Raw genomic sequence first — 27,146 nt, 5'->3', positions numbered from 1 at the left:
TACTGTTTCCTTTTCTCTCCCTCTCTCCTTAGATCTCTATCATCTCATCAACTATAGGATCCTCCCACTATCAGCCAGATGTCACCACTCCTTTGCCTGCCTTCTCAAGTCTCTGTCTCTCTTCAGACTCATTGTCATTAGGCCTTACTGCTTTATTTTAATTAGAAAATCAATCTCAATGGCCAAAAAATTGGTTCATTCAAATGTGACAAGGACCTTCCCCTAGTGGAAGGTATTGTGGCAGAATGCACCAAGGATGCCACAAAATTGGGATGCTTAGGGCTGGCATGGAAGTGACCCACCATGGGAACTTAGTGAGTCAGGTGGAGAGATTTTAGAGCAAAGTGTCAGAGTCTGCAGAGATGAGAACACCCTGCTAGCGCCATATGGCTCATTAGATTGGGAGTCAGGTGCTAGCATGACATGGTGCCTTTTTATATTATTTAATGCAACAGGTGGTGATCCAATGTGTTAGGCAAGAATCCACTAGAAATTTAAGATTATCAGCTGGAGAGTTAGAGTTTTATTTTCTAAGTGAGAGAAAAAGAAACACAGGGGCGGGGGAAAGTATCTGTTCAAAGACTGGTTTATTTGCTTTTAAAATAGATTTATATACAAAGTTGGTCCGAATCATGTGGGGAATTTCACTCATGGTTCTGAACTGAGATAGGAAAAATAGAAGTCTGTATCTCCAGTTAGAGAGCACAACAGATAGGTATTATAAAAGTTATTAATAAATAAAAGTCTGAGGCTCCAGGTAGAAAGCACAACAGATGGTATATTATAGTCTGCAGGAAACTCACATTCTCTAACACAGGCTCCACAGAAATTGTGGGTTAATTTCCTGACATAACAAATTTTTAAAGGCCTAAGAACAGGCTCATACAATATTTTAGCTTATTTTAGTGTTTTAGATTGTTTTAATTTTCAAAGTGAGTGTGATTTTTGAGTTTTGTAGTTATATTATTTCTCTAAGAGAGAATGAAAGATATAAGCTTTTCTGGTTGTAGACTAAAAGATATACTGACTTATGAAATAGATTTTTTTCTTTGCTCTTTTAGAAAAGGTTATTAGACTCTGGATACCTTCCAGAATTATATAGATCAGATTGGATAGATGAAGACCTCCTGAAAAACTAGATTCAAGAGAATTAAAAAAACAGAATTTCATCCTAACTAGTCTTACATCCTACACAAACTGATACAATCCATACAGATATCTTAATGATACTTAATTTTTTTTAGATATATATATTACAGAATGTACAGCTTTGGTGAGTCTCATCATCAGACATGCTGAACTGACATGTTAAACTCCTGATCTCAGAGACTTTTGGCCAGATCCAGTCAGGAGAGACATGAGAGAGTATAACAATTGTTGCTGTAGCAACTCCCCCATTTTCTCTACTCCACCTCAAAAAATATCTTAATGCCCATATACATCTGAAAGAAGTTATGAAGAGACATCAACCCAGTTCCCTGGATTTTGGGGAACTAAACATGGTTATTTGAAGGTTGTCTTCCTGAGGAATTTAGAAATAGTCATAATTTAACAGGTGGGAATTAGCTAGAACTGATTGTGCAGCCATAATCTCATTTGATAGAAATCCTTATAATTTACTAAGTTGAAGTTATAACTCCTCATATTAGTATAGATTTGTTTTCATAAATAATTATGGTTTTCATTAACATAAATTTCTTCTATTTATACAAAAAATTTTTAAGTACAAGGCTTGGACCCAGTCCCTCTATAAATGCCATTACAAGTTGTCTTTATATGATTAAGCAATACAAGTTAGGGTGAGATAGCAAATTCTTGGCTCTGAGTTAATTGCTAGGGTGCTTGCTAGGTATGTTATTTAGGAATAGCTGAGAGTAGTTAATGGACAACAGTCCAGATTACTTTACATAGATAGATGATTTTCAAAAATGTCATAAATCCACAAAATGTAACATTTAATATTATTTATTATTTTGTTGTTGAGACATATTTGCTCGTAGCAGCTCCTCTTCTGTGGATTCAAAAAAGAAATGGCATCTCTACCTCCAGGTGAGGTAGTATATTATGGCAAGGTAGCCACAGGGCATAAATTGCCTATTTCATCTACAGACAAAATACTGTCCAGAAAATGGACACAGTATTCAGAATAGACAACTGATAATCTCTGCCAAGTCATGGTAATCAGTCTTTCAAAATTCTACATTACAAAGGTCTGTCAGATGATCTTGGGCCAGGCTGAAGAATGACACTGCACCTTCTTCACATGCAGGAACTGTATAGGTAGGCAGCTGTCTCTACAACTTGTCTCGGTTGTGGAAACATGTTAGGTTCCTATATTTTCAATTAATATTAGTCACTCTTGGATTTCTGATGGGATTGAAGACTAATTATGGTCTCATATCCTACCCAAGCTATTTAACATTTAGAAAACATTTTAGTTAGATAGTTTTCAAATAGTATACAAGCAACCCCCACCCAGCCAGTGGCACAGGTCTCTTCCCATCTGAATTTGTGCCCTGAGCAGACCTTAGTCCCTGGTTCAGCATGAATTCCCACAACACCCAGAGGAAGCCTGCCACCCAGTTGCTCTAACAAGCCCAGGAACACAGGTGAGGAGGGGCATAACACCTGCCCCAACATCCAGAGTAACTGGGTCCCCAGGGATCCAGGGAAGCAGAAAACCCTACTCAGCCAGTGGCATGGGTCCCTTCAGGTCTGAACTTGTGCCCTGAGCATACCTTAGGTGCTTATTCCACATTCATTTCAACAACACCCAGAGGAAGCATGACTCCAAGGTGCTCTAACATACCCAGGATCACAGGATTGCAGGTGTGCTAACAGGCCCAGGATCACAGAGAAAGCTCAACTCCCAGGAAATGATACACCCAGGAGCACTGTAACTCTGACACACTCAAGATTACAGTTGAGGACACATCTTTCCCAACACACAGCATGACTAGGACCCCCACAGGAATGAGAAAAACAAAAAGCCCTACCCAGCCAGAGGCACGGGTTCCTTTCAGCTTGTACCTGTGCCAGGAGTATACTAAGTTCTCAGACACCCTGCCCACTCCTGCAACACCCAGAGAAAGTTTGATTCCAAGAAGCACTGACACAAGAGGATCACAGGAAATTGTTCATACCAGGATTTAAGTGCTTGACTCCCAGGAGCTCTGACATACCCATGATCTCAAGATCACAGGATCAAAGGACCCCAGACTCACAGGATCACAAAGACAACTAGACTATGAATTGTTCTGACACAAGCAGGATCAGAAGAGGTACAGGCTCCAATAAGAGACAGCAAGTGCAGGTAGCACTACATATAACCAGATGGCAAGAGGCAAGCACAAGAACATAAACAACGAAACCAAGGCTACTTGGCATCATCAGAACACAGTTCTCCCACTACAGCTAGTCTTGGATACCCCATAGCACCAGAAAAGCAAGATTCAGATTTAAAATCACATCTTTTGATGATGATGATATAGAACTTTAGGAAAAACATAAATGACTACCATAAAGAAATACAGGGAATCAGGTAGAAGCCCTTAAAGTGAAAACACAAAAATCCCTAAAAGAATTACAACCAAAAAGGTGAAGAAATTGAACTAAACCAACTGAGATCTAAAAAATTAAAATATAAACAATAAAGAAATCACAAAGGGAAAGAACACTGGAGATAGAAAACCTAGGAAGCAAGCATTATCAACAAAATACAAGAGATAGAAAAGAGAATCTCAGGTGCAAAAGGTACCATAGAAAACATTAACAAAACAGTCAAAGAAGATGTAAAATGCAAGAAGCTCCTAACCCAAAACATCAAGAAAATCCAGGACACATAAGAAAATCAAACCTAATAAGATAATAGGTATAAAAGACAACAAAGATTCCCAACTAAAATGACCAGTAAATATCTTCAACAAAATTATACAAGAAAACGTATCTAACTTTAAGAACATACAAATAGAACTCCAAATAGACTAAACCAGAAAAGAAATTTCTCCCATCAAATAATAATCAAATATCAAATGCACAAAACAAATATCAAAAACAGTAAGGGAAAAAGTTCAACTAGCATATTAAGGCAGACCTAGCAGAATTACACCAGACTTCTTAACTGAGACTATGAAAGCTAGAATATCCTGCACAGATGTCATACAGACCCTAACAGAACACAAATGTCGGTCCAGGCTACTCACCCAGCAAAACTCTCAATTAACATAGGTGGAGAAACAAAGATATTTCATAAAAAAACCAAATTTACACAATTATCATTGCAAAACTCCAGTCCAACAAAAAATAATAGATGAAAAATTCCAAAACAAGAAAAGAAACTACACACTAAGAAAAGTAAGAAAGAAATCTTCTTTCAACTAACCCAAAAGAAGATAGCCACACGATTATTATTTCACGTCTAACAACAAAAATAACAAAAAGCCAAAATAACTTTTTCTTAATATTTCTTAACATCAATGAACTCAATTTCCCAATGACAAGACACAGACAAACAGTCTAGATGCTTAAACAGGACCCAGCATTTTTCTGCATACAAGGGAAGTACTTCAGCAACAAAGACAGACACTGCCTCAGAGTAAAAGGCTGGAAAAAAATTTTCCAGGCAATTGTTACACAGAAACAAGCTGAAGAAGTCATTCCAATATGGAATAAAATCAACTTCCAAGCAAAATTAATCAAAAAAGATAAAGAAAGACACTTCATACTCATCAAAGAAAGATATCTACCAAGATGAACTCTTAATTCTGAACATCTATGCTCCAAATACAAGGCACCCACATTCATTTTTAAAAAATTAAAAAATAAAACTTTACTAAAGCTCAAAGCATTCATTGTGCAACACAATAGTAGTGGGAGACTTCAACACCCCACTCTCACCAATGGACAGATGACGGAAACAGAAACTAAACAGAGATACAGTGAAACTAACAGAAGTTACAAACCAAAAAGATTTAACAGATATCTATAAAAAATTTCATTCTAAATACATATTCTTCACAGCACCTCATGGTACCTTCTCTAAAATTGACCATAAAATCTGTCACAAAACAAGCCTCAACAAATACAAAAAGATTGAAATAATTTCATGCATCCTATCAGATCACCACAGATTAAGGCTGATCTTCAATAACAAAAAAAATAACAGAAAATCCACATACACGTAGAAACTGAAAAATGCTCTACTGAATGATAACTTGGTCAAGAAAGAAGTAAAGAAAAAATTAAAGACCTTTTATAATTTAAAGAAAATGAAAGTTCAACATACCAAAACTTATGAGACAAAATGAAAGCAGTGATAAGAGGAAAACACATAGTTCTTAGTGCGTCCAAAAAAAAAACTAAAAATAGAATACACCAGTAGCTTCTCGGCACACCTGAAAGCTTTAGGAAAAAAAAAAGGAATACACTCCAGAGAAGTAGAGGGCATGAAATAATCAAACTCAGGGCTGAAATCAACCAAGTAGAAACAAAAAGAATTATACAAAGAACCAACAAAAGCAGGAGCTGGTTCTTTGAGAAAACCAAAAAGATACATAAATCTTTAGCCAAACTAACCAGAGGGCACAGGGAAAGTATCTAGAAATCAGAAAGGAAAAGAGAGACATAACAAAAACAGGAATTTTTTTAAAAAATCATCATATCCTACTACAAAAGCCTATACTCAACAAAACTGGAAAATCTGGAGGAAATGGACAATTTTCTAGACAGATAACAGGTACCAAAGTTAAATCAGGAGGAGATAAACTGTCTAAACAGTCTCATAACTCCTAATGAAATAGAAACAATCATTAAAAATCCCCGAACCAAAAGGAGTCCAGGACCAGATGGATTAACTGAAGAATTCTACCAGGTCTTCAAACAAGACCTAAGACCAATACTCTGAAAACTATTCCACAAAATAGAAACAGGAGGAACACTACACAATTCCCTCTATAAAAACACAATTACACATATACATAAATCACAAAAGACCTAAAAAGAAAGAGTACTTCAAATCAATATCCCTTATGAACATCAATATAAAAATCCTCAATAAGTTACTCTCACACCAAATCCAAGAACACATCAAAACAAACATCCATTATGATTAAGTTGGCTTCATCCCAGGAATGAAGGGATAGATCAAAATATGGAAATCACTCAATGTAATCCACAATAAAAACAAACTCAAAGAAAAAAACTCACATGATCATCTCATTAGATGCTGAGAAACACTTGACAAAATTCAATAGCACTTCATGGTAAAAGTCTTGGAAAGATTAAATATTCAAGGCCCACACCTAAATATAGTAAAATCAATATACAGAAAACAAGTAACTAACATCAAACTAAACAGAGAGACCTGGAAGTAATCCCACTAAAATCAGGGATTATAAAGGATGCCCACTCTCTCCCTACCTATTCAATATAATACCGGAAGGCCTAGCCAAAGCATTTAGACAACAAAAGAAAGTCAAAGAAATACAAATTAGAAAATAAAAAGTAGGGAGCCTGGCCCATCTGCCACCCTGAACGGTGGCTCATAGAGGCTGAGCAACTGCGATTGGGAACAGAAAATTAGAACTTCTGTTTCCACCCGGAGGTGACTTCAGGACACAGAGCAGAGCCTGGCCCATCTGCCACCCGGAACGGAGGCTCATAGAGGCTGAGCAACTGGTGGGTGGGAGACCTAAGCTGCCAGGGAGCAGAGAGATCTCTGCGGAGTACACACAGAAAGTGCACCCCCTGCCTTGCCCTGCCCTGCCCTGCCTGATCCAGCAAATAGAAACAGAACGTTGGAACTTCTGCTCACACCCGACGACTCTGAGGCATAAAACAGAGCTCGACCCATCTGACACCTGGACCAGTGGAAAACCAGAGACACAAACCAGATACAAGGGAAAGGCAAGAACATATCACTGACAACAAAATGGTAAGAGGAAAGAGAAAGAGTATATCCAAGGGAACCAAGACAATCTAGCAACACCAGAGTCCAGCTCTCCCATAACAGCAAACATCGGAACACCAAACACTCCAGAAAAAGAAGACACAGACCTGAAATCATACCTCAAGATGCTGATAGAGATACTTAAACAAGAAAGGGAGGAAAAGCAAAAAGATTCAGAAGCTTTTAAAGAAGAAACAAGAAAAACACTCAAAGAACTCAAAAAAACTAGAGGAAATCAGAACCAAAGAAATAAAGGAATGGAAGAGGGAAATTAAAACAGAAATTGACACAATAAAGAAAACACTAAAAGAGATAACCCTAGAGTCAGAACACCAAAAAAAAAAAATCAGGAGTCACAGAAGCAAGCATTTCCAATAGATTACAAGAGATCGAAGAGAGAATCTCAGGGGCAGAAGACCACATTGCAAACATAGACAAAATAGCCAGAGAAGATGCAAAAAGCAAAAAGCTTCTAACCCAAAATGTCCAGGAAATCCAAGACACAATGAGAAGACCTAACCTAAGGATAATAGGAATAGAAGAGGGAGAAGAGTATCAACTAAGAGGCACAGTAAATATCTTCAACAAAATTGTAGAAGAAAACTTCCCTACCCTCAAGAATGAGATGACTACGAGCATAAAAGAAGCCTTCAGAACTCCAAATAGGTTGGACCAGAAAAGAAATACCACCCGACACATAATAGTAAAAACATCAAGTGCCCAAAGTAAAGAAAGAATACTAAAAGCAGTAAGGGAAAAAGGTCAGGTAACATATAAAGGCAGACCAATCAGACTCACACCCGATTTCTCAACAGAGACTATGAAAGCTAGAAGAGCCTGGACAGACATCATGCACTCCTTAAGAGAGCACAAGTGCCAGCCCAAGCTGCTATACCCAGAAAAACTATCAATCACCATCGATGGAGAGATGAAGATATTTCAAGACAAATCAAAATTCACACAATATCTGACCACAAACCCAGCACTACAACAAATTATAGGTGGAAAACCCAATACAATGAGGGAAAATACAGCCTAGTAAAAACAAGAAAACTCCTAAACAAGAAAACTAAAGGAAGAAAAACACACATACACAACTCAACCCAAAAAAGCAATAATGGCAGGAAACAGAAACAACTATTCCTTGATATCTATTAACATAAATGGTTTCAACTCCCCAATAAAGAGACATAGACTATCAGACTGGATACATAAACAAAATCCAGCCTTTTGCTGCATACAGGAAACTCATCTCAGAGACAGAGACAGACACTATCTCAGAGTAAAAGGGTGGGAAAAAAACTTCCAAGCAAACAGATCCAAGAAGCAAGCTGGAGTGGCTATTCTAATATCAAATAAAGTAAATTTCCAACCAAAAGTTATCAAAAAAGATAAGGAAGGACACTTTTTACTCATTACCGGGGAAATCTGTCAGGAGGAACTCTCAATCCTTAACATATATGCTCCAAATAAAAAATCACCCACATTCATAAAAGAAACCCTACTAAAGCTCAGAAAATACATTTCACCCCACACAATAATAGTGGGAGACTTTAATACCCCACTCTCACCAATGGACAGATCAGGGAAACAGAAACTGAACAAGGACACTGCAAAACTAGCAGAGACTTTGAACCAACTAGAATTAATAGATATATACAAAACATACTATCCCAAAGTAAAAGAATACACCTTCTTCTCACCACCCCATGGCACCTTCTCAAAAATTAACCACATAATTGGAGACAGAATGAGCCTCCATCAATATAAGAAGATTGAAATACTCCCATGCATCCTCTCAGATCACCATGGGCTACGGCTGGTCTTTAACAACAAAAAGCCCACATACACATGGAAACTAAACATTACTCTGTTAAAGGATAGCAGGGTCAAAGAAGAAATAAAGAAAGAAATTAAGGATTTTCTAGAATTCAACGAAAACGAAAACACAATATACCCAAACCTATGGGATGCAATGAAAGCAGTATTTAGAGGAAAAGTCATAGCCCTAAATGCTTCCAAAAAGAAACTGGAGAGAGCTCACATCAGAAACCTGACAGCACAGCTAAAAGCCCTAGAACAAAAGGAAGCAGATATACCCAAAAAGAGTAGATGGCAAGAAATAATCAAAATTAGGGCAGAAATAGACCAAATAGAAACAAAAAGAACCATTAAAAAATTCAACAAAACAAAGAGTTGGTTCTTTGAGAAAATCAACAAGATTGATAAACCCCTAGCCAGACTAACTAGAGGGCAAAGAGAGAGTATCCAAATTAACAAAATCAGAAAGGAAAGTGGCAACATAACAACTGAAACTGAGGAAATTCAAGAAATCATAAGATCCTACTACAAAAATTTATACTCCACAAAATTGGAAAATCTGGAGGAAATGGACGAAATCCTAGACAGATACAAGGTCCCGAAGTTAAACCAGGACCAAGTAAAAAATCTAAATAACCCTATAACACCTAAAGAAATAGAAGAAGTCATCAAAAGCCTCCCAACCAAAAAAATAAAGAAAACAAAACAAAACAAAAAAAATATTTACAAAACAAGAAAACTTTAACTATTTCCATGTTACATTTTGTTTTACATGTACTTTAGCTCATTGTAACTATTAAGTTTTCAAGGCATACAATCAAACCTTGAAAAAAATCAAGTACTGGCTAAAAAATATATTCATATAGTTTTATATTAAAATTATGTTAAAATCTGAAAAATGTGCTGACAAAAAATGTATAATTTTAAGCAAAAAATGTTTAAAATCTGTACATTTATCTTTGTTTTGTAAAATAAAGTTGTTTTAAAAAAAAGAAAATAAAAAGTTAAAATATCACTATTTGCAGGTGATATGATAGTATAATTAAGTGACCCAAAAAATTTTACCAAAGAACTCCTATATATAATAAACATCTTCAGCAAAGTGGTTGGATATAAAATTAATTCAAGGTGGTTCCTCAGAAAATTAGGTATTGTACTACCCGAGGACCCAGCTATACTACACTTGGACATATGCCCAAAAGATGCCCCAACATATAAAAGAGACACATGCTCCACTATGTTCATAGCAGCCTTGTTTGTAATAGCCAGAAGCTGGAAAGAACCCAGATGTCCTTCAACAGAGGAATGGATACAGAAAATGTGGTACATTTACACAATGGAGTTCTACACAACTATTAGAAACAATGACTTTATTAAATTCTTAGGCAAAAGTATGTAACTAGAAAATATCATCCTGAATGAGATAACCCAGTCACAAAAGAACACATATGGTATGCATTCACTGATAAATGGATATTAGCCCAAAAGCTCAGATTACCCAAGATACAGTCCAAAGACCACATGAAGCTCAAGAAGTTGGAAGACCAAAGAGAAAATGCTTCAATCCTTCTTTAAAAAGGAAACAAAATATTCACAGGAGAAAACACAAAGACAAAGTTTATAGCAGAGACTAAAGGAAAGGCCATCCAGAGACTGGGAATCCATGCCATATAGTGTCACCAAACCCAGACAATATTGTGGATGCCAAGAAGTGCATGCTGACAGGTACCTAATATAGCTGTCTCCTGAGATGCTCTGACTCAGCCTGAGAAATACAGAGCCAGATGCTCTCAACCAACCACTGGACTCAGAACAGGGTCCCCAATGGAGGAGTTAGAAAAAGGACTGAAGAAACTGAAGGGGGTTGCAAGCCAACAGAAAGAAATCAACCAACCAGACCCCCCATAGCTCCCAGAGACTAAACCACTAATTAAAAAGTATACATGGAGGGACCCATGGTTCCAGCAACATATGTAGCAGAGAATGGCCTTATGAGACATCAATGAGAGGAGATGTCTTTGGTCCTGTGTAGGCTCAATACCCTAGTGTAAGAGAATACCATGGCTGAGAGATGGGAGCAAATGATTGGATGGGGGAACACCACTATCATGGAGGCAGGGAGAGGGAATTGGAATAGGGGAATATGAGAGGGGAAACCCAGAAAGGGGATGACATTTGAAATGTAAGTAAAGAAAATATCCAATAAAAAATGAACTCAAACCAATCAGTAGCCTTCCTCTACTCAAAGAATAAACAGGCTAAGAAAAAAATTAGGAAAACACACACTTCACAATAGTCACAAACAATATAAAATACCTTGATTTGACTCTAAGCAAGGAAGTGAAAGATCCTGTATTTTATGACAAGAATGTCAAGTCTCTGAAGAAAAACATCGAAGATCTCAGAAGATAGAAAGATCTTCCATGCTTATGGATTGGCAGGATTAATATAGTAAAAATAGCCAACTACTCTTAACAACAAAAGAACTTCTTAGATAATCACTATCCTTGACTTCAAGCCATATTACACAGCAAATGTGATTTTAAAAAAAAAAAATCTGTATGGTATTGGTAGAGAGACGGGCAGGAAGATCAATAGAATAGAACTGAAGACCCAGAAATAAACCCACAAACCTATGGTCACTAGATCTTTGACAAAGGAGCTAAAACTATCCAGTGGAAAAAAGACAGTATTTTCAACAAATAGTGCTAGGTTAACTGGAGGTTAGCATGTAAAAGAATGTAAATGGATCCATTCTTATCTCCTTGTACAAAGCTCAAGTCCACGTGGCTCAAGGACGTCCACATAAAATCAGATACATTCAAACTAATAGAAGAGAGGGTTTGGAAGAGCCTTGAACACATGGGCACAGGGAAAATTTTTTGAACAGAACACTAATTGCTCATGCTCTAAGTTCAACAATCAACAAGTGGGACCTCATAAAATTGCAAAGCTTCTGTAAGGCAAAGGATGCTGTCAATAGGACAAAGTGGCAGCCAACAGATTGGGAAAAGATCTTTCCCAATCCTACATTTGTTACAGGGCTAGTATCCAATATATACAGAGAACTCAAGTAGTTAGACTCCGGAGATCAAATAATCCTATTAAAAACATTTCTTTAGGTGCTTCTCAGCCATTTGGTATTCCTCAGCTGAGAATTCTGTGTTTAGCTCTGTACATAGTGGGTGGGTTGGTAAGGGAGCACTCTCATAGAGGCAGAGAGTACAGAGGGACTCCAGTGGGGAAACAGGGCAAAGGAATAACATTTAAAATGTAATTAAAGAAAATATCATTTTTAAATAGTATACTAGTTAGCTAGGACATAACATATAATTTTATCCTTTCTTAAGTTAAGATTGATAACAGAGCATTCTGTTTAATTGACCAAAAAAAATGATAGACTTGGTTTTAGGTGTATTTTGTACTTTGTAAATTACAAAATGGTAATATTTGTCCTCAGATTACATTTGAAAGAAAAGTACTTTTTTTTAATTGAACAGAAAGGGTGAAATATAACAAGGACCTTTCCCTAATGAATAAAGATTTCAGGGGTCAGTCACTTGGCAAGGAGTAGGTGGGACTTCCAGGTCAGAGAGGGCAAAAGAAGGAGGAAAAAAGAGACTGGATGCCTTTGGGACCAATAAGATGGCAGTCTCCAGGAGAATGAGGAAGATGAAGAGAAGGATGACTCAAGTCATGTGGATGAATCTATATGCAGGTGAGTTCAGGCACAACATAAGGCAAGGCCTGTGATTGGGCAATGAAAAAGTAAGGTGGGGCAGAGTATCTGAAATTTGGGAGAGAGAGAAGGGGGAAAAAAGCCAAAATGGAGGAGGAGAAGGATGACCCACCCCTGTGTGGTTTTAAATAGCAAATGGTAGCTATAGATATCATAGAAAGGATGGACTATTATAGGACAATGTGTCTTGTCTAGGTGAGCAGTTCATATCAACATCAACTGGCTCTGAGTTTGTGTGAACATTACGGAGTGAGAATTTACTGATATAAATCTGATTGATAACTTACACGCTTTTAGAATTTTGATTTTACCATGCCGCTGGGAATTATGACTATAACCACAGGAGGCAGAGACACTGGATGTGAGCAGAGAGCCACGAGATAGGTGGCCATATAGGTGGAGGTGGAAGGACCACCAGGGACAGAAAGTAGCAGCGCTAGTGTGATGTGGTGCCTTTTACATTACTTATTATTTAATACAACATCCAACTTTCTAATTTACACAGACTGTTACAACCTCTGCCACAGAAGGACAAATTATTCAAATCATTTATCTTTAATCTTTCTGCACTCTGCACTCTAAAAAAAATCACATATCTCTAAGACTTCTGTGCTCTCTGCTGCCATGTCTCCCTCTGAGCTTTGGATTCAATCTCACATTCAAATGTCTTTGGAGTTTGGATAATATTAGGATATTGTCTCATGCTGTTCTACACTATTTTTTAAAATATTTTATGTATTTACATTTCAAATTATCCCTTTTTCTACTTTATCCTCCAGAACCTCCTATCTCATCCCCTCTCTTCCTGCTTCTGTGAGAGTGCTCCCCCTCCCACTCACCCACTTTCACCTCCCCTACACTGGAGTATCGAGCCTTCACAGGACCAAGGGCCATCTTCTGCTACATATGCAGCTGGAGCCATGAGTCTCTGCATGTCTACTCTTTGGTTAGTGATTTAGTCCCTGGGGAATCTGGAGGGTCTGGTTGGTTGATGTTGTTCTTCCTATGGGGTTGCAAACCATTTCAGCTCCTTCAGCCCTTTCTCTAACTTTTCCAATGGTGTCCCCATGTTCACTCCAATGGTTGGCTGTGAGCATCCACCTCTGTATTTATCAGACTCTGGCAAAACCTCTCAAGAGATAGCTATAACTGGCTCCTGTCAGCAAGCACTTCTTGGCATCTGCGATGGTGTCTGGGTTTGATGTCTGTATATGGAATGGGGCACTACTAATAAGGGGAGTCTGGAGTTTGAATTTGACCTGTTCTAGACCCAGGTGTGTTAGACTAAAAGTTTTCTCCAATGTCTCTGTCCTGGGTCAGGTCATCCACCTAAGTCTGAAATAGAAAAACTGAGATTGAAACAGAACAGCCCAGGAAAATGACACTATGTGCTTTAGAACAGCTAAAAAGTAAATTATTTCTAATAAAGTTCACAAGTGACAAGCATAATTGCAGATGTTTAACTTTCATAATTGCCCTCCTTTTCTTCCCCTTAGTTTTACTGTCTTTGATTCCTTTTCTTAGGAATCCTTCACTAAAATTAAAATTCTCTTCATCTCAGAATGTGTAGGTTCATTTGGTATGGTTTAAGAATCTGTAATTTAAGTTCTGTAACAGAATTGAAAGCTAAAACATGTATATATGTGTCTTCTTATTTTTCTATAGTATACCATATGTGTAACATGAATTAAACACTTGTTTGTGTAAAACAGAACTTACAAACAACACATGTTTTATAATTAAGGTTTATAGCTTCCTCAGGATATGCAGGTTTAGTCAGCTAACAGAAACTGATATAAAGATTTTTGTCTTCCTAAGATCTATTCAGGCCTACACAAACTGACTTAAAGATATATGTCTAACTACTTCTACCTTAAAGATACATGTCTAATGATTTATGTCTTTGTGTTAGGCTTTAAATATTTGGATAAATTTAGTGAGTTATTTGGGGGTTTTGTTTTGTTTTGCTTTGTTTAGTTCTTTTTGTTTGGTTTGTTGGATGGTTTTTAAGACAGGGTTTCACTGTGTGACTCTGGGTGTCCTAGAACTCATTCTGTAGATCAGGCTATCCTCAGACTCATAGAGATCTTCCTGCCTCTGTTTCCTGGGTACTAGTTTTAAAGGTACATGCCACCTATGTGATCACTTTTGTGATATTTTACAAAAATACACTGTAATAGTATCAGAAAAATGAGGTTTCAGTATTTCTGTGGAAGACTCTATTTATGGCTGAAAATTTATTTTAATACAAAAGGATCTTCTGCTTAAAAGTATAAATTTTAAGGCTCAATCCTGGAAAAGTTACTAGCTTGAAAACTGTTAAAAAATAATTAAGACACTCAAATCAAGTTACTGGTCAGTGAGCTTATAAATGATCAAATTCTTTACTGTATTCAAAGCTATATTTCTAGCCATGTTCATGCTCAGTACAAATGTAATTCATTTACAGGGACAGCCTTAGTCTGCATATGTTGACAAAGTTACATCTAAAGAAAGTAGATGAAAACAAGTCAATTTTGCTTAATGTAAAAGAATATTCAAAATCAGATACTAGATGATGGCCCTTAAACTTCTCAGAGAGATCTGCTGAATATGGCACTTAAGGTGTTTAATGGAATGGAGGAGGAGTAAAAGACTTCCTGTGACAGGCAGAAATACCGGCTTGTGGTAACAGCCCTGAGGCCACTACCACCAAAGAAGATAGGGCACCAACAGATTCCACCTGGGACCTGCTTCAAGTGTGGCAATGCTAGCCCCTGAGCAAAGAATTGCCCCAAGCCTCACTCACCACTGAGGCCCAAACTTTGGACAAGCAGGAGACTGTACAGTTGATTGTACCATCCTGTCTCACCAAAGCAGATCAGTCCTCCAAGTTCTTCCCCCACAGGAAAATCTCTCAGACTGATGCCTCCCTGAGACTTCTACCTCCAACAAAGCCATGAAATTTAGGATGGAGGAGCCTAGGCTGACTGTCCAGGTAGCAGGTAAGTCTGTGTCATTTTTAATTTATACAGAGGCCACTTGGTCTATATTTCCTGCTTACTCTGATAAAACTTATCTTTCTCAGATATCTGTGATGGGTGTTGATAGCCACCCCCTCCAACCTAGGGCTACAGGGGCCTGTATTCTGTACTCTCTGGGGTCACCTTATCGATCACTCCTTTATAATTATGTCAAATTGCCCAAGCCACTGGTTGTTCAGGGATTATTATTATATCTAAATTATGCTTTTCCTTTTTTTAAATCCAACTCCTTCCTGAATGTTCCTTCTTATCCTAACCTCTTAGGACAAGCCCCTGTGGTTTAACTTTCTTTTAAATACAAACTGAACATATTTTTCTATCTTACATTAAATAAATAAATTGTGTCTATCATGGAGTAAAAAGGAGATGCTTAGACAGATGCCATCTTTTGGTGCTTCATTGGTCAAATTTTAAAAGCCTGCTTTTATCATTAAAGCATTCTCACTTTGGATATAAAAGATGAACCTATTGCTTAATGAGGAGATAGGTTCTGATAAGATATATTAATCTAGTTTTAGTGCAGTTAAAAGTATTGGCTATTAAACATTTTAAATCATTAAAATTATTAATAGTCATGGGCTGAAATTTTTTTAATTTACTTTGGTTGTTTTCTTTTCTAAATATAGAATTTTAAAAGTATTGTGCTGAAGACATCTCTGTTGTTCAATCTATACCAACCTTTTCTTCTTCCAGTAGGCATGTGAAGACAATTGGGCCAAGAAAAGAGTGTTCATGTTTCTATTCCAGAACCATCTTTCAGTCTCTCAAGATCTTCCTTCCCTTTGTCCTCTTTCCCTCCAGAAGTTTTGTCTTATTACAGATGCATGTTTGTGTTTATGTTGGTTAATGTTTAGGCTTTATTTTTACTATGATTTGAAGGAGTGCACCTGTATGCAGACACTTATTAACTGCTTACCCTATAGTGAGGATTTCCGTGCAGATTAAAACAGGCAGTGGTACTACAGACCTCTTCTTTTCAACTTTAAAACATTCATGTATGCTTCAGGGAGTTGTGACTTGACTCCATCTGCCACAGTTCAAATTGGATAAAGATTTCTTGTCTGATAAGTACTCTGATCAGTTAAAAGCTTAAACTTTCCTGCCTACCACTTGTTCCTAAAGGTGATTCCTTTCTTTCCCCTGGTCTTGAGGCTCTTTTATACCCTCCCAATTACCATGACTGTGGGGCAGGACTGAAAGTTTCAACTATATGTCCAAGATCCCCCTAAGTTCCTTTTATCTTCTACCCATAATCTCCAACTGTCCCAACAGATTTCTAACTGGCATATTCATCCAGAAATCAACATTGGCTCTACTATTGCTTCAAACCCAGCTCAACTATCTAGCCTCAGTGATATACAAAACCAGAGAGCCCTTGACTTGCTGACTGCCAAGAAAGGCACTTGTCTCTTCCTCAAAAAATGTTGTTACTATGTAAACTAATCTGGCCAGCTCAACAAAAGTATTAAGAACCTGACAAAAGTATTATGAGCTGACATACAAAACTGACCCCTGGGAGCAGACTTCAATACAGAACATTCACTATGATCTCTTTTAGGCTTTTGACTCCTGCCTTTCCTCAGCCCTCTAACTTCTATTTTTCTCTGAGTAACAATTGGCCCCATCAGGAAAGAATCAATGAGCTGACTGGTTGTTTAGTGAACCAGATGCTAATGATAGAATTCCCTCAGGTCTCATACCATTGCCTACTAATTTGATCCTCTGCTTTGGCCCAATTCCAGACCCCCTTTTTCTGACATTTCTACTCAGCCAGAAGTAATCAGAAGACCACTGTCACCCTTTATAATCAACAAATGGCTGAAATGTTAAATCACTAAAGCTGGCTCTAAGTGGAGGAGGATCCCCACCTGAACTGGGTTTTGCTAGGAAATAGAAAAATCACCTAAAGTGATTCTCAGAATCCCTTAAAGGCTGCCTGAAAACTCCTGACCACAACTATCAGCACTACATTTGTCTTAAAAAAAAAAAGTCCCCAAACTAACCACCTGGTTCCCCCGGCAAGCCATTTGAGCAACCTCCTCTTGCCATCAACCCATAAAAAACTGAACAAGCTTTTGCAGCTGTTGCTGTACTCTGTTTACCAAGGCAGTTAGACAGGATTTTTTTTATTTATTTATTTTTGTAAACTGTTTTTTGTCACCACAGAGAATGGGTAGTTGTTAGGTTTTGTTGTTAGTGGTACATTCTTACATTCTGTTCTCTGGGATATTTTTGAAAATAATACTTTTATAATTTATCTTTATTTATGTACATTAGTGTTTTGCTTGCATGTATGCTGTGTGAGGATGTCAGATCCTGGAGTTACAAACCATTGTGAGCCACCAAGTAAGTGCTGGGAATTAAACCCAGGTCCGCTGGAAGAGCAGTAAATAATCTTAACTGCTGAGCCATTTATCCAGCTCCTAATTTTATAAAAATAAAGAAATCATTGTATGAAGATAGAACATATAATTGCTATTGAATTTTTGAATGCATAATAGAGTTTGTAGGATACATGATGAGTGCTTGAGGAGTTTTAGGATTTTCACTGTATCTTGATCTAGTTGATGACTGTACAATGTATGTATTCATTGGCATGTACACATGCATGCACCTTAACTTTGAGATCTCTTTTGAAGTTAAAATAGACAAATGTAAATACTCAGAGCCCAAGTTTGTACCGTGACTAAGCTTCTGAGCATCAATCTCTAATGATAAATCCAGGAAATGGCTAGATAAACACACTCCTCAGCACACTATACGTCTGCATTTACACAAAACCCTTTGACCAACTCTGGCTCCGGAAATTCCTCATCACTTATAATCAAATGCATCAGTCAGAAAATTTATCTTCAAACCACTTCAATATGAACAGTGGAAAACCTACCTCACAAGGGACAGGAGACAGAGCCGCTTACGCAGGTTGGGTGTGCGGAACAAGTCCCATAGGGAAGATTTTGTCTGTGAGGCCTCCAGCTCCTCCTTCATGATTGTTCTCACAACCTTCAACAGAATTAATGAACTGCTTAGTTGTCACAAAATGATGGGCAATTTGGGTATACTGGGTACCTGCAAAGAACTAGATCAGTAGTTACTGTTTCTGCTAGTGAAAAATATACACATCAAAGAAATAATGTTAGCTATAAAAGTGGTGAGTCATATGAAGCTCAAAAAAAGGCCAAAGAGTGGAAGCCTCAGTACTTCTTAGAAAACAAAAACAAAAAAAATCAATAAGTGTATAGCACCCTCTCAGAGTGGGGTACACCTAGACCTTAAATCATTAATAACTCAAGAGCTAAGAAGATAGCCTTGTGGCAATTTTTGGTAGTTAAAAATCATTGTGTTTAATCTTTACACACCAAGAAAACTTTGACTATTTCCATGTTACATTTATTTTACATATACTTTATGATCTTTGTAAATAATAAGATTTCAATGCATAATAACAATCCTTTAAAAAAGTAAAGTACTGACAAAAATATACTCATATATATTTACACTAAAATGCTTTTAATAATCTGTACATGTATCTCTTTTTTTAAAAAATAAAATTGTAGGGGGAAAAGTGGTAAGTAATATGAAACCAAGAGAGCTAAGAGATATCTGCAGTAAGGATATGTTAAGCAAGGAAGTATAGATGGATTCAGAATATTGAAGGTAATGTACAGATGAGAGATACAGATTAGGGGGAAAAAAAGAAAGTGAAGACTCATTTAGATACTCTATAGAGGTTTGATGGTGAGGGTTCTCCATAGGCCTAAGTATTTAAAAGTTAGAATGGCACAGATAACCTCCTATGCACTACAGACTGTGTGCCTCCCAGGAAGTCGGCAGTGACCAAGAGGCAGGTAAGAGTCTTGCCCAAATACCCATGCCAGCTGGGACATCTACAGAGCCCAGCTGACATGAGATCTACCTGCCCTCTTGTGGTTCTGAAAGGTAAAAGTTGGAAATACAAGTGGTTTATGTCAGGTGAAGCCCCGAAGATGGTTATGCAAATAACTGTCAACTAGTAGGTGCTTTCTGAACTCCCAAATGTAAAGCCACTTTGCCCAGATGCACTACAATGGGGCAGATGTACAAGGCTCTAGGCACACTCCAAACCCCACCTCCACAGGAGAGAGTGATGTAGACTCTAGCCAGGTCAGCCACTCCCTAAGTCCCCTGCACACACACACACACACACACACACACACACACACACATACACACGCACGCACGAACGCACGCACGCACGCACGCACACACATAGCATTAGAAAACAACTATGGCCAATCTCAGAGGTAAACAAATGGGAATCAGGTGGTTGAATCCCAGGCTGTTTAAAAAGAGCAGAACAAAGGAGAGACATGTGCGAAAATAAAGACACACATTGAAACCTTCTCCACGGTCCTGGCTCCTTTGTGGTCCTGATTCCTTTGTCCTCTGTGAACGCTCTATTCCAGAGCCCTGTTGCTGACCCTGCACTGCTCAGCACCCTACTGAGCATTGGCCTACCAGAGTTCACAGGCCTGGCAGCACCCCACTGGGATTTGTTCCCACGCCTCCCAGCCTGAAATCAAGCAGGCTAGGCAGAGAGCCCCAGAAACTGCCTTCCCTTGGGACCTGCAGTGTGGAGCAACCTTCCCTCAGAGGAGCAGAGTGGAGCCCCAACAACTGGCATCCAACGTGGGGCAGGACAACGACCTAAAGGTTCAGCACCCAGATGACTAAGAAAGAAACGTAAGCTCCCTGCAACTCAAGAGAGCCTCCCTAGCAATCAAAGACAAAAAAATCCAAAAACACCCAGGCAAAGCAGCAGCTTTAGACCATAAAAGCAGCTGTGAGCCTGCACTGGCAAGAAGGCTTAGTGCTTCTGGACCTCTGAGGAATCCCCTAAAAGCTGAAAGGTTGAGGGAACATTCCCATTGGAGAAAGCATTTCTTCTCTTTTATACAATGGGCAGTTCACAATCACATCAAGACTTTCCCCAGGCTGGGGAGATTCGCACCTTACTAAAGTCACATGGGATGAGCCTAGCCAAAAAGCAGGCCTCTTTGTTCTGGTAAGAGGTACTCAGAATAGCACCATTTATAATTAGAAACAGAGATAGCCAAGAGGAAAAACTATCTTCTTGTGACTTTTTACCAGACACAGGAGGCCCACTATGACCAGAAACAGCACTGCCTGCCTCCAACAAAATGAGCACTAACCCAGAATCTCAGAACTCTAACTGACTCCAGAGAGTCTGGCTCCAGTCAGAGACACCCAGGCCAGTTAACATAAGAATAATCAGTTAGCCAGAGACATGCACAAGATTATAAATAACTGAACTCAAAGCAATTTGGCACCATCAGAACCCAGTTATCCCACAAGAGCAAGCCCTGGATAGCCTAATATGTTTGAAAAACAAAATAATGACCTAAAATCCTATCTCATGAAGGTTAAAGAGACCTTCAAGGAGGAAATAGATAAAACATTTAAAGAAATACAGGAAAACAAGCAAACAGGTAGAAGGCCTTAAAGGAAAAATAAATATCTTAAAGAAATACAGGGCTCTTCCAGTCTGAACTTGAGCCCTGAGTAGACCGTGGATGCTGGAACCTCACCCATCCCAACAATACTCAGGTGCTCTAACATGCCCAGGATTACAGGTGAGGCAGACACATCTGTCCCAATACTAAGAGTAACAGGGTCCCCTGGGATCCAAGGAAACAGGGACTTCCCACCCCCCCACCCAGCCAGTGGTCTAGGTCCCTTCTGGTCTGAACTTGAGCCCTGAGCAGACCTTGGGCACTAGTACTGTACCCAATCCCACAACCCTCAGAGGAAACCTGTCACCCAGGTGCTCTAACATGCCCAGGATCTCAGGAACACAGGTGTGCTAACAGAACCAGGATCACAGGAACACAAAGGAAGCTTGACTCCCAGGAGATCTGACACACTTAAGGACATCAGGAACTTATTCACACTGAGACCAATAGGGGAGGAGTGCTCCCCTTTCTCCACATCCTCACCAGCTTCTGATGTCACCTGAGTTTTTGATCTTAGCCATTCTGACTGGTGTGAGGTAGAAATTCAGGGATGTTTTGATTTGCATTTCCCTGACAACTAAGAATGTTGAACATTTCCTTAGGTGCTTCTCAGCCATTCAATATTTTTCAGTTGAGAATTCTTTGTTTAGCCCTGTACCCCATTTTAATAGGATTATTTGATTCTCTGGAGTCTAACTTTTTGAGTCCTTTCTATATATATTGAATATTGACCCTCTATTAGATGTAGGGTTGGTAAAGATCTTTTTCCAATCTGTTGGTTGCTGTTTTGTCCTATTGACAATGTCCTTTGCCTTACAGAACTCCTCCTACAATTTTATAAGGTCCCATTTGTTGATTCTTGCTCTTAGAACATAAAGCCATTGGTGTTCTGTTCAGAAAAATTTCCCCAGTGCCTCTGTTTAAGGCTCTTCCCCACTTCTATTAGTTTCAGTGTATCAGGTTTTATGTGGAGGTCTTTGATCCACTTGGACTTGTGTACAGTGCAATGAGAATGGACCAATTTGCATTGTTCTACACGCTGACCTCCAGCTGAACAACATCATTTATTGAAAATGTTGTCTTTCTTCCACTGGATGGTTTTAGCTCCTTTGTCACAGATCAAGTGACCACAGGTATGTCAGTTCATTTCTTGGTCTTTAGTTCTATTCCATTGAGCTCCCTGCCTGTCTCTGTACCAATAACATACAGTTTGTATGACTATTGCTTTGTAATACAGATTGAGGTTGGGGATTGTGATTTCCTCCAGCAGTTCTTTTATTGTTGAAAATAGTTTTTGCTATTCTGGATCTTTTGTTATTCCAAATGAATTTGAAAATTACTCTTTCCAACTCAGTGAAGAAATGAATTGGAATTTTGATTGGAATTGCATTGAACCTGTAGATTGCTTTTGGCAAGATGGCCATTTTACTATATTTATCCTGTCAATCCATGGTCATGGGAGATCTTTGATTTCTTTCTTCAGAGACTTGAAGTTCTTATCATTCAGATCTTTCACTTTCTTGGTTAGAGTCACACCAAAGTCTTTTGTATTGTTTGTGACTATTGTGAAGGGTATCATTTTCCTAACATAAAGTGTGTTGAATTTTGTCAAATACTTTTTAAAAAATAATTTTATCAGATATTCTCTGTATTCTCACTTCAAATGTTATTCCCTTTTGCCCCTTTCATCCCCCTCCCCTTCTCCATGCTTCCATAAAGATGCTTTCACTTCCAACCACCCACTCCCACCTCAGCGCCTTGGCATTCTCCTACACTGGGAAATGAGCCTTCACTGCTCATCAAAGCCTCTCCTCCCTTTGATGCCAGACAATTCCATCCTCTGCTACATGGGCAACTGGAGCCATGGGTCTCTCCATCTGTGCTCACTGGTTGGTGTTTTAGTCCCTGGGAGCTATGTAGGGTTTGTTTAGTTGGTAATGTTGTTCTTCCCATGGGGTTAAAAGTCCTTTCAGCTCCTTCAGTTCTTTCTTTAGCTTCTCCATTGGGGTTCTCATGCTCAGACTGATGGTTAGATGCAAGCATCCTCATCTGTATTGGTGTGGCTCTCGCAGAGCCTTGGAGGAGGCATTCATATCAGGCTCTTCCCATTAAGCACTTCTTGGTATCAATAATAGTGACTGGGTTTGCAATTTATTCTGTAAGATCAAGAATTGGCAAATAGGGCTCATAAAATTACAAAGCTTCTATAAGGCAAAGGACACTGTCAATAGGACAAAAGAGTAACCAACAGAATGGGCAAAGACCTTTGCCAATCCTACATCTGATAGAGGGCTAATATTTAATATATACAAATAACTCAAGAAGTTAGGCTCCAGAGAATCAAATAACCCTATTAAAAATGGGATACAGAGCTAAATAAAGAATACTCAAATGAGGAATACTGAATGGTCAAGAAGCACCTTGATAGAGGCTGAGCAACTGGCTACTTCCGGACGCAGAGCAGAGCCTGGCTTACCTGCCAGGCAGAACGGCAGCTCATAGAGGCTGAGCAACTGGTGAGTGGGAGACCAAGATTGCAGGGGAGCAGAGAGATCTCTGCGGAATGCACATGGAAAGTGCACACCATACCTTGCTTTGCCCCGCCCTGCCCAATCCAGCGATTGGGAACAGAAAATTAGAACTTCTGTTTCCACCCCGAGGCGACTTCCGGACACAGAGCGGAGCCTGACCTACCTGCCAGGCAGAACGGCGGCTCATAGAGGCTGAGCAACTGTGATTGGGAACAGAAAATTAGAACTTCTGTTTCCACCCGGAGGCGACTTCCGGACGCAGAGCGGAGCCTGACCTACCTGCCAGGCAGAACGGCGGCTCATAGAGGCTGAGCAACTGCGATTGGGAACAGAAAATTAGAACGTCTGTTTCCACCCGGAGGTGACTTTCGGACGCAGAGCGGAGCCTGGCCTACCTGCCACGCGGAACAGCGGCTCATAGAGGCTGAGCAACTGCGATTGGGAACAGAAAATTAGAACGTCTGTTTCCACCCGGAGGTGACTTTCGGACGCAGAGCGGAGCCTGGCCTACCTGCCACGCGGAACAGCGGCTCATAGAGGCTGAGCAACTGGGGAGTGGGAGACCTAGACCACAGGTGAACAGAAAGATCTCTGTGGAGTACACAAGGAAAGTGCACCCCCTGCCTTGCCCCTGCCCTGCCGTGCCTGATCCAGAAAACAGAAACAGAAGGTTGAAACTTCTGCTCACACCCGACGACTCTGAGGCATAAAACAGGGCTCGACCCATCTGACACCTCAACCAGTGGAGAACCAGGGTCACAGACCAGATACAAGGGAAAGGTAAGAACATATCACTGACAACAAAATGGCAAGAGGAAAGAGAAAGAGTATATTCCAAGGGAACCAAGACAATCTAGCAACACCAGAGCCCAGCTCTCCCATAACAGCAAACATCGGAACTCCAAACACTCCAGAAAAAAAAGACACAGACCTAAAATCATGCCTCAAGACGCTGATAGAGTTACTTAAACAAGAAAGGGAGGAAAAGCAAAAAGATTCAGAAGCTTTTAAAGAAGAAACAAGAAAAACACTCAAAGAACTCAAAGAACGAGAGGTAAACAGAACCAAAGAAATAAAGGAATGGAAGAGGGAAATTAAAACAGAAATTGACACAATAAAGAAAACACTAAAAGAGATAACCCTAGAGTCAGAACACCAAAAAAAGAAATTAGGAGTCACAGAAGCAAGCATTTCCAATAGATTACAAGAGATCGAAGAGAGAATCTCAGGGGCAGAAGACAACATTGCAAACATAGACAAAATAGCCAGAGAAGATGCAAAAAACAAAAATCTTCTAACCCAAAATGTCCAGGAAATCCAAGACACAATGAGAAGACCTAACCTAAGGATAATAGGAATAGAAGAGGGAGAAGAGTATCAACTAAGAGGCACAGTAAATATCTTCAACAAAATCGTAGAAGAAAACTTCCCTACCCTCAAGAATGAGATGACTACGAGCATAAAAGAAGCCTTCAGAACTCCAAATAGATTGGACCAGAAAAGAAATACCACCCGACACATAATAGTAAAAACATCAAGTGCCCAAAGTAAAGAAAGAATACTAAAAGCAGTAAGGGAAAAAGGTCAGGTAACATATAAAGGCAGACCAATCAGACTCACACCCGATTTCTCAACAGAGACTATGAAAGCTAGAAGAGCCTGGACAGACATCATGCACTCCTTAAGAGAGCACAAGTGCTAACCCAAGCTGCTATACCCAGCAAAACTATCAATCACCATTGATGGAGAGATGAAGATATTTCAAGACAAATCAAAATTCACACAATATCTGACCACAAACCCAGCACTACAACTACAATTATAGGTGGAAAACCCAATACAATGAGGGAAAATACAGCCTAGTAAGAAGAAGAAAACTCCTAAACAAGAAAAATAAAAGAAGAAAAAAACACAGACACAACTCAACCCAAAAAAGCAATAATGGCAGGAAACAGAAACAACTATTCCTTGATATCTATTAACATAAATGGTCTTAACTCCCCAATAAAGAGACATAGACTATCAGACTGGATACATAAACAAAATCCAGCCTTTTGCTGCATACAGGAAACTCATTTCAGAGACAAAGACAGACACAATCTCAGAGTAAAAGGGTGGGAAAAAAACTTCCAAGCAACCAGCTCCAAGAAGAAAGCTGGAGTGGCTATTCTAATATCGAATAAAGTAAATTTCCAACCAAAAGTTATCAAAAAAGATAAGGAAGGACACTTTTTACTCATTACCGGGGAAATCTGTCAGGAGGAACTCTCAATCCTTAACTTATATGCTCCAAATAAAAAATCACCCACATTCAAAAAAGAAACCCTACTAAAGTTCAAAAAATACATTTCACCCCACACAATAATAGTGGGAGACTTTAATACCCCACTCTCACCACTGGACAGATCAGGGAAACAGAAACTGAACAAGGACACTGCAAAACTAGCAGAGACTTTGAACCAACTAGAATTAATAGATATATACAGAACATACTATCCCAAAGTAAAAGAATACAACTTCTTCTCACCACCCCATGGCACCTTCTCGAAAATTGACCACATAATTAAACACAGAATGAGCCTCCATCGATATAAGAAGATTGAAATACTCCCATGCATTCTCTCAGATCACCATGGGCTACGGCTGGTCTTTAACAACAACAAAAACAACAAAAAGCCCACATACACATGGAAACTAAACAACGCTCTGTTAAAGGATAGCAGGGTCAAAGAAGAAATAAAGAAAAAAATTAAGAATTTTCTAGAATTCAACGAAAATGAAAACACAACATACCCAAACCTATGGGATGCAATGAAAGCAGTATTAAGAGGAAAACTCATAGCCCTAAGTGCTTCCAAAAAGAAACTGGAGAGAGCTCACATCAGCAACCTGACAGCACAGCTAAAAGCCCTAGAACAAAAGGAAGCAGATATACCCAAAAAGAGTAGACGGCAAGAAATAATCAAAATTAGGGCAGAAATAGACCAAATAGAAACAAAAAGAACCATTGAAAAAATCAACAAAACAAAGAGTTGGTTCTTTGAGAAAATCAACAAGATTGATAAACCCCTAGCCAGACTAACTAGAGGGCAAAGAGAGAGTATCCAAATTAACAAAATCAGAAAGGAAAGTTGGGACATAACAACTGAAACTGAGGAAATTCAAGAAATCATCAGATCCTACTACAAAAACTTATACTCCACAAAATTGGAAAATCTGGAGGAAATGGGTGAATTCCTAGACAGATACAAGGTCCCAAAGTTAAACCAAGACCAAGTAAACCATCTAAATAACCCTATAACACCTAAAGAAATAGAAGAAGTCATCAAAAGCCTCCCAACCAAAAAAAGCCCAGGTCCAGACGGGTTCAGTGCAGAATTTTATCAGACTTTTATTGAGGATATAAGACCAATACTCGCCAAACTATTCCAAAAATAGAATCAGATGGAATATTACCCAAGTCATTTTTTGAGGCTACAATAATTCTCGTACCTAAACCACACAAAGACCCTACAAGGAAAGAGAACTTCAGACCAATCTCACTTATGAACATTGATGCAAAATTACTCAACA

At 38.9% G+C, this 27,146-nt stretch overlaps 1 protein-coding gene across 1 annotated transcript in view; it reads right to left on the bottom strand.

The window, feature by feature from the left end:
• Positions 1-27,146, bottom strand: part of LOC308417586 (solute carrier family 22 member 19-like) — a gene marked incomplete at both ends in the record, with an annotated part of 85,537 nt that overhangs the window by 5,485 nt on the left and 52,906 nt on the right. Inside the window, one exon of the mRNA XM_080912952.1 lies at positions 18,417-18,532. Within this exon, the coding sequence (XP_080769078.1) occupies positions 18,417-18,532 (116 nt within the window). The remainder of the gene's footprint in view (positions 1-18,416; positions 18,533-27,146) is intronic.

This window comes from Micromys minutus (genome assembly GCF_963924665.1).
Source record: "Micromys minutus genome assembly, chromosome: 2".
Taxonomy (NCBI): domain Eukaryota; kingdom Metazoa; phylum Chordata; class Mammalia; order Rodentia; family Muridae; genus Micromys; species Micromys minutus.
This window is presented reverse-complemented; position numbering and strand designations above follow the sequence as displayed.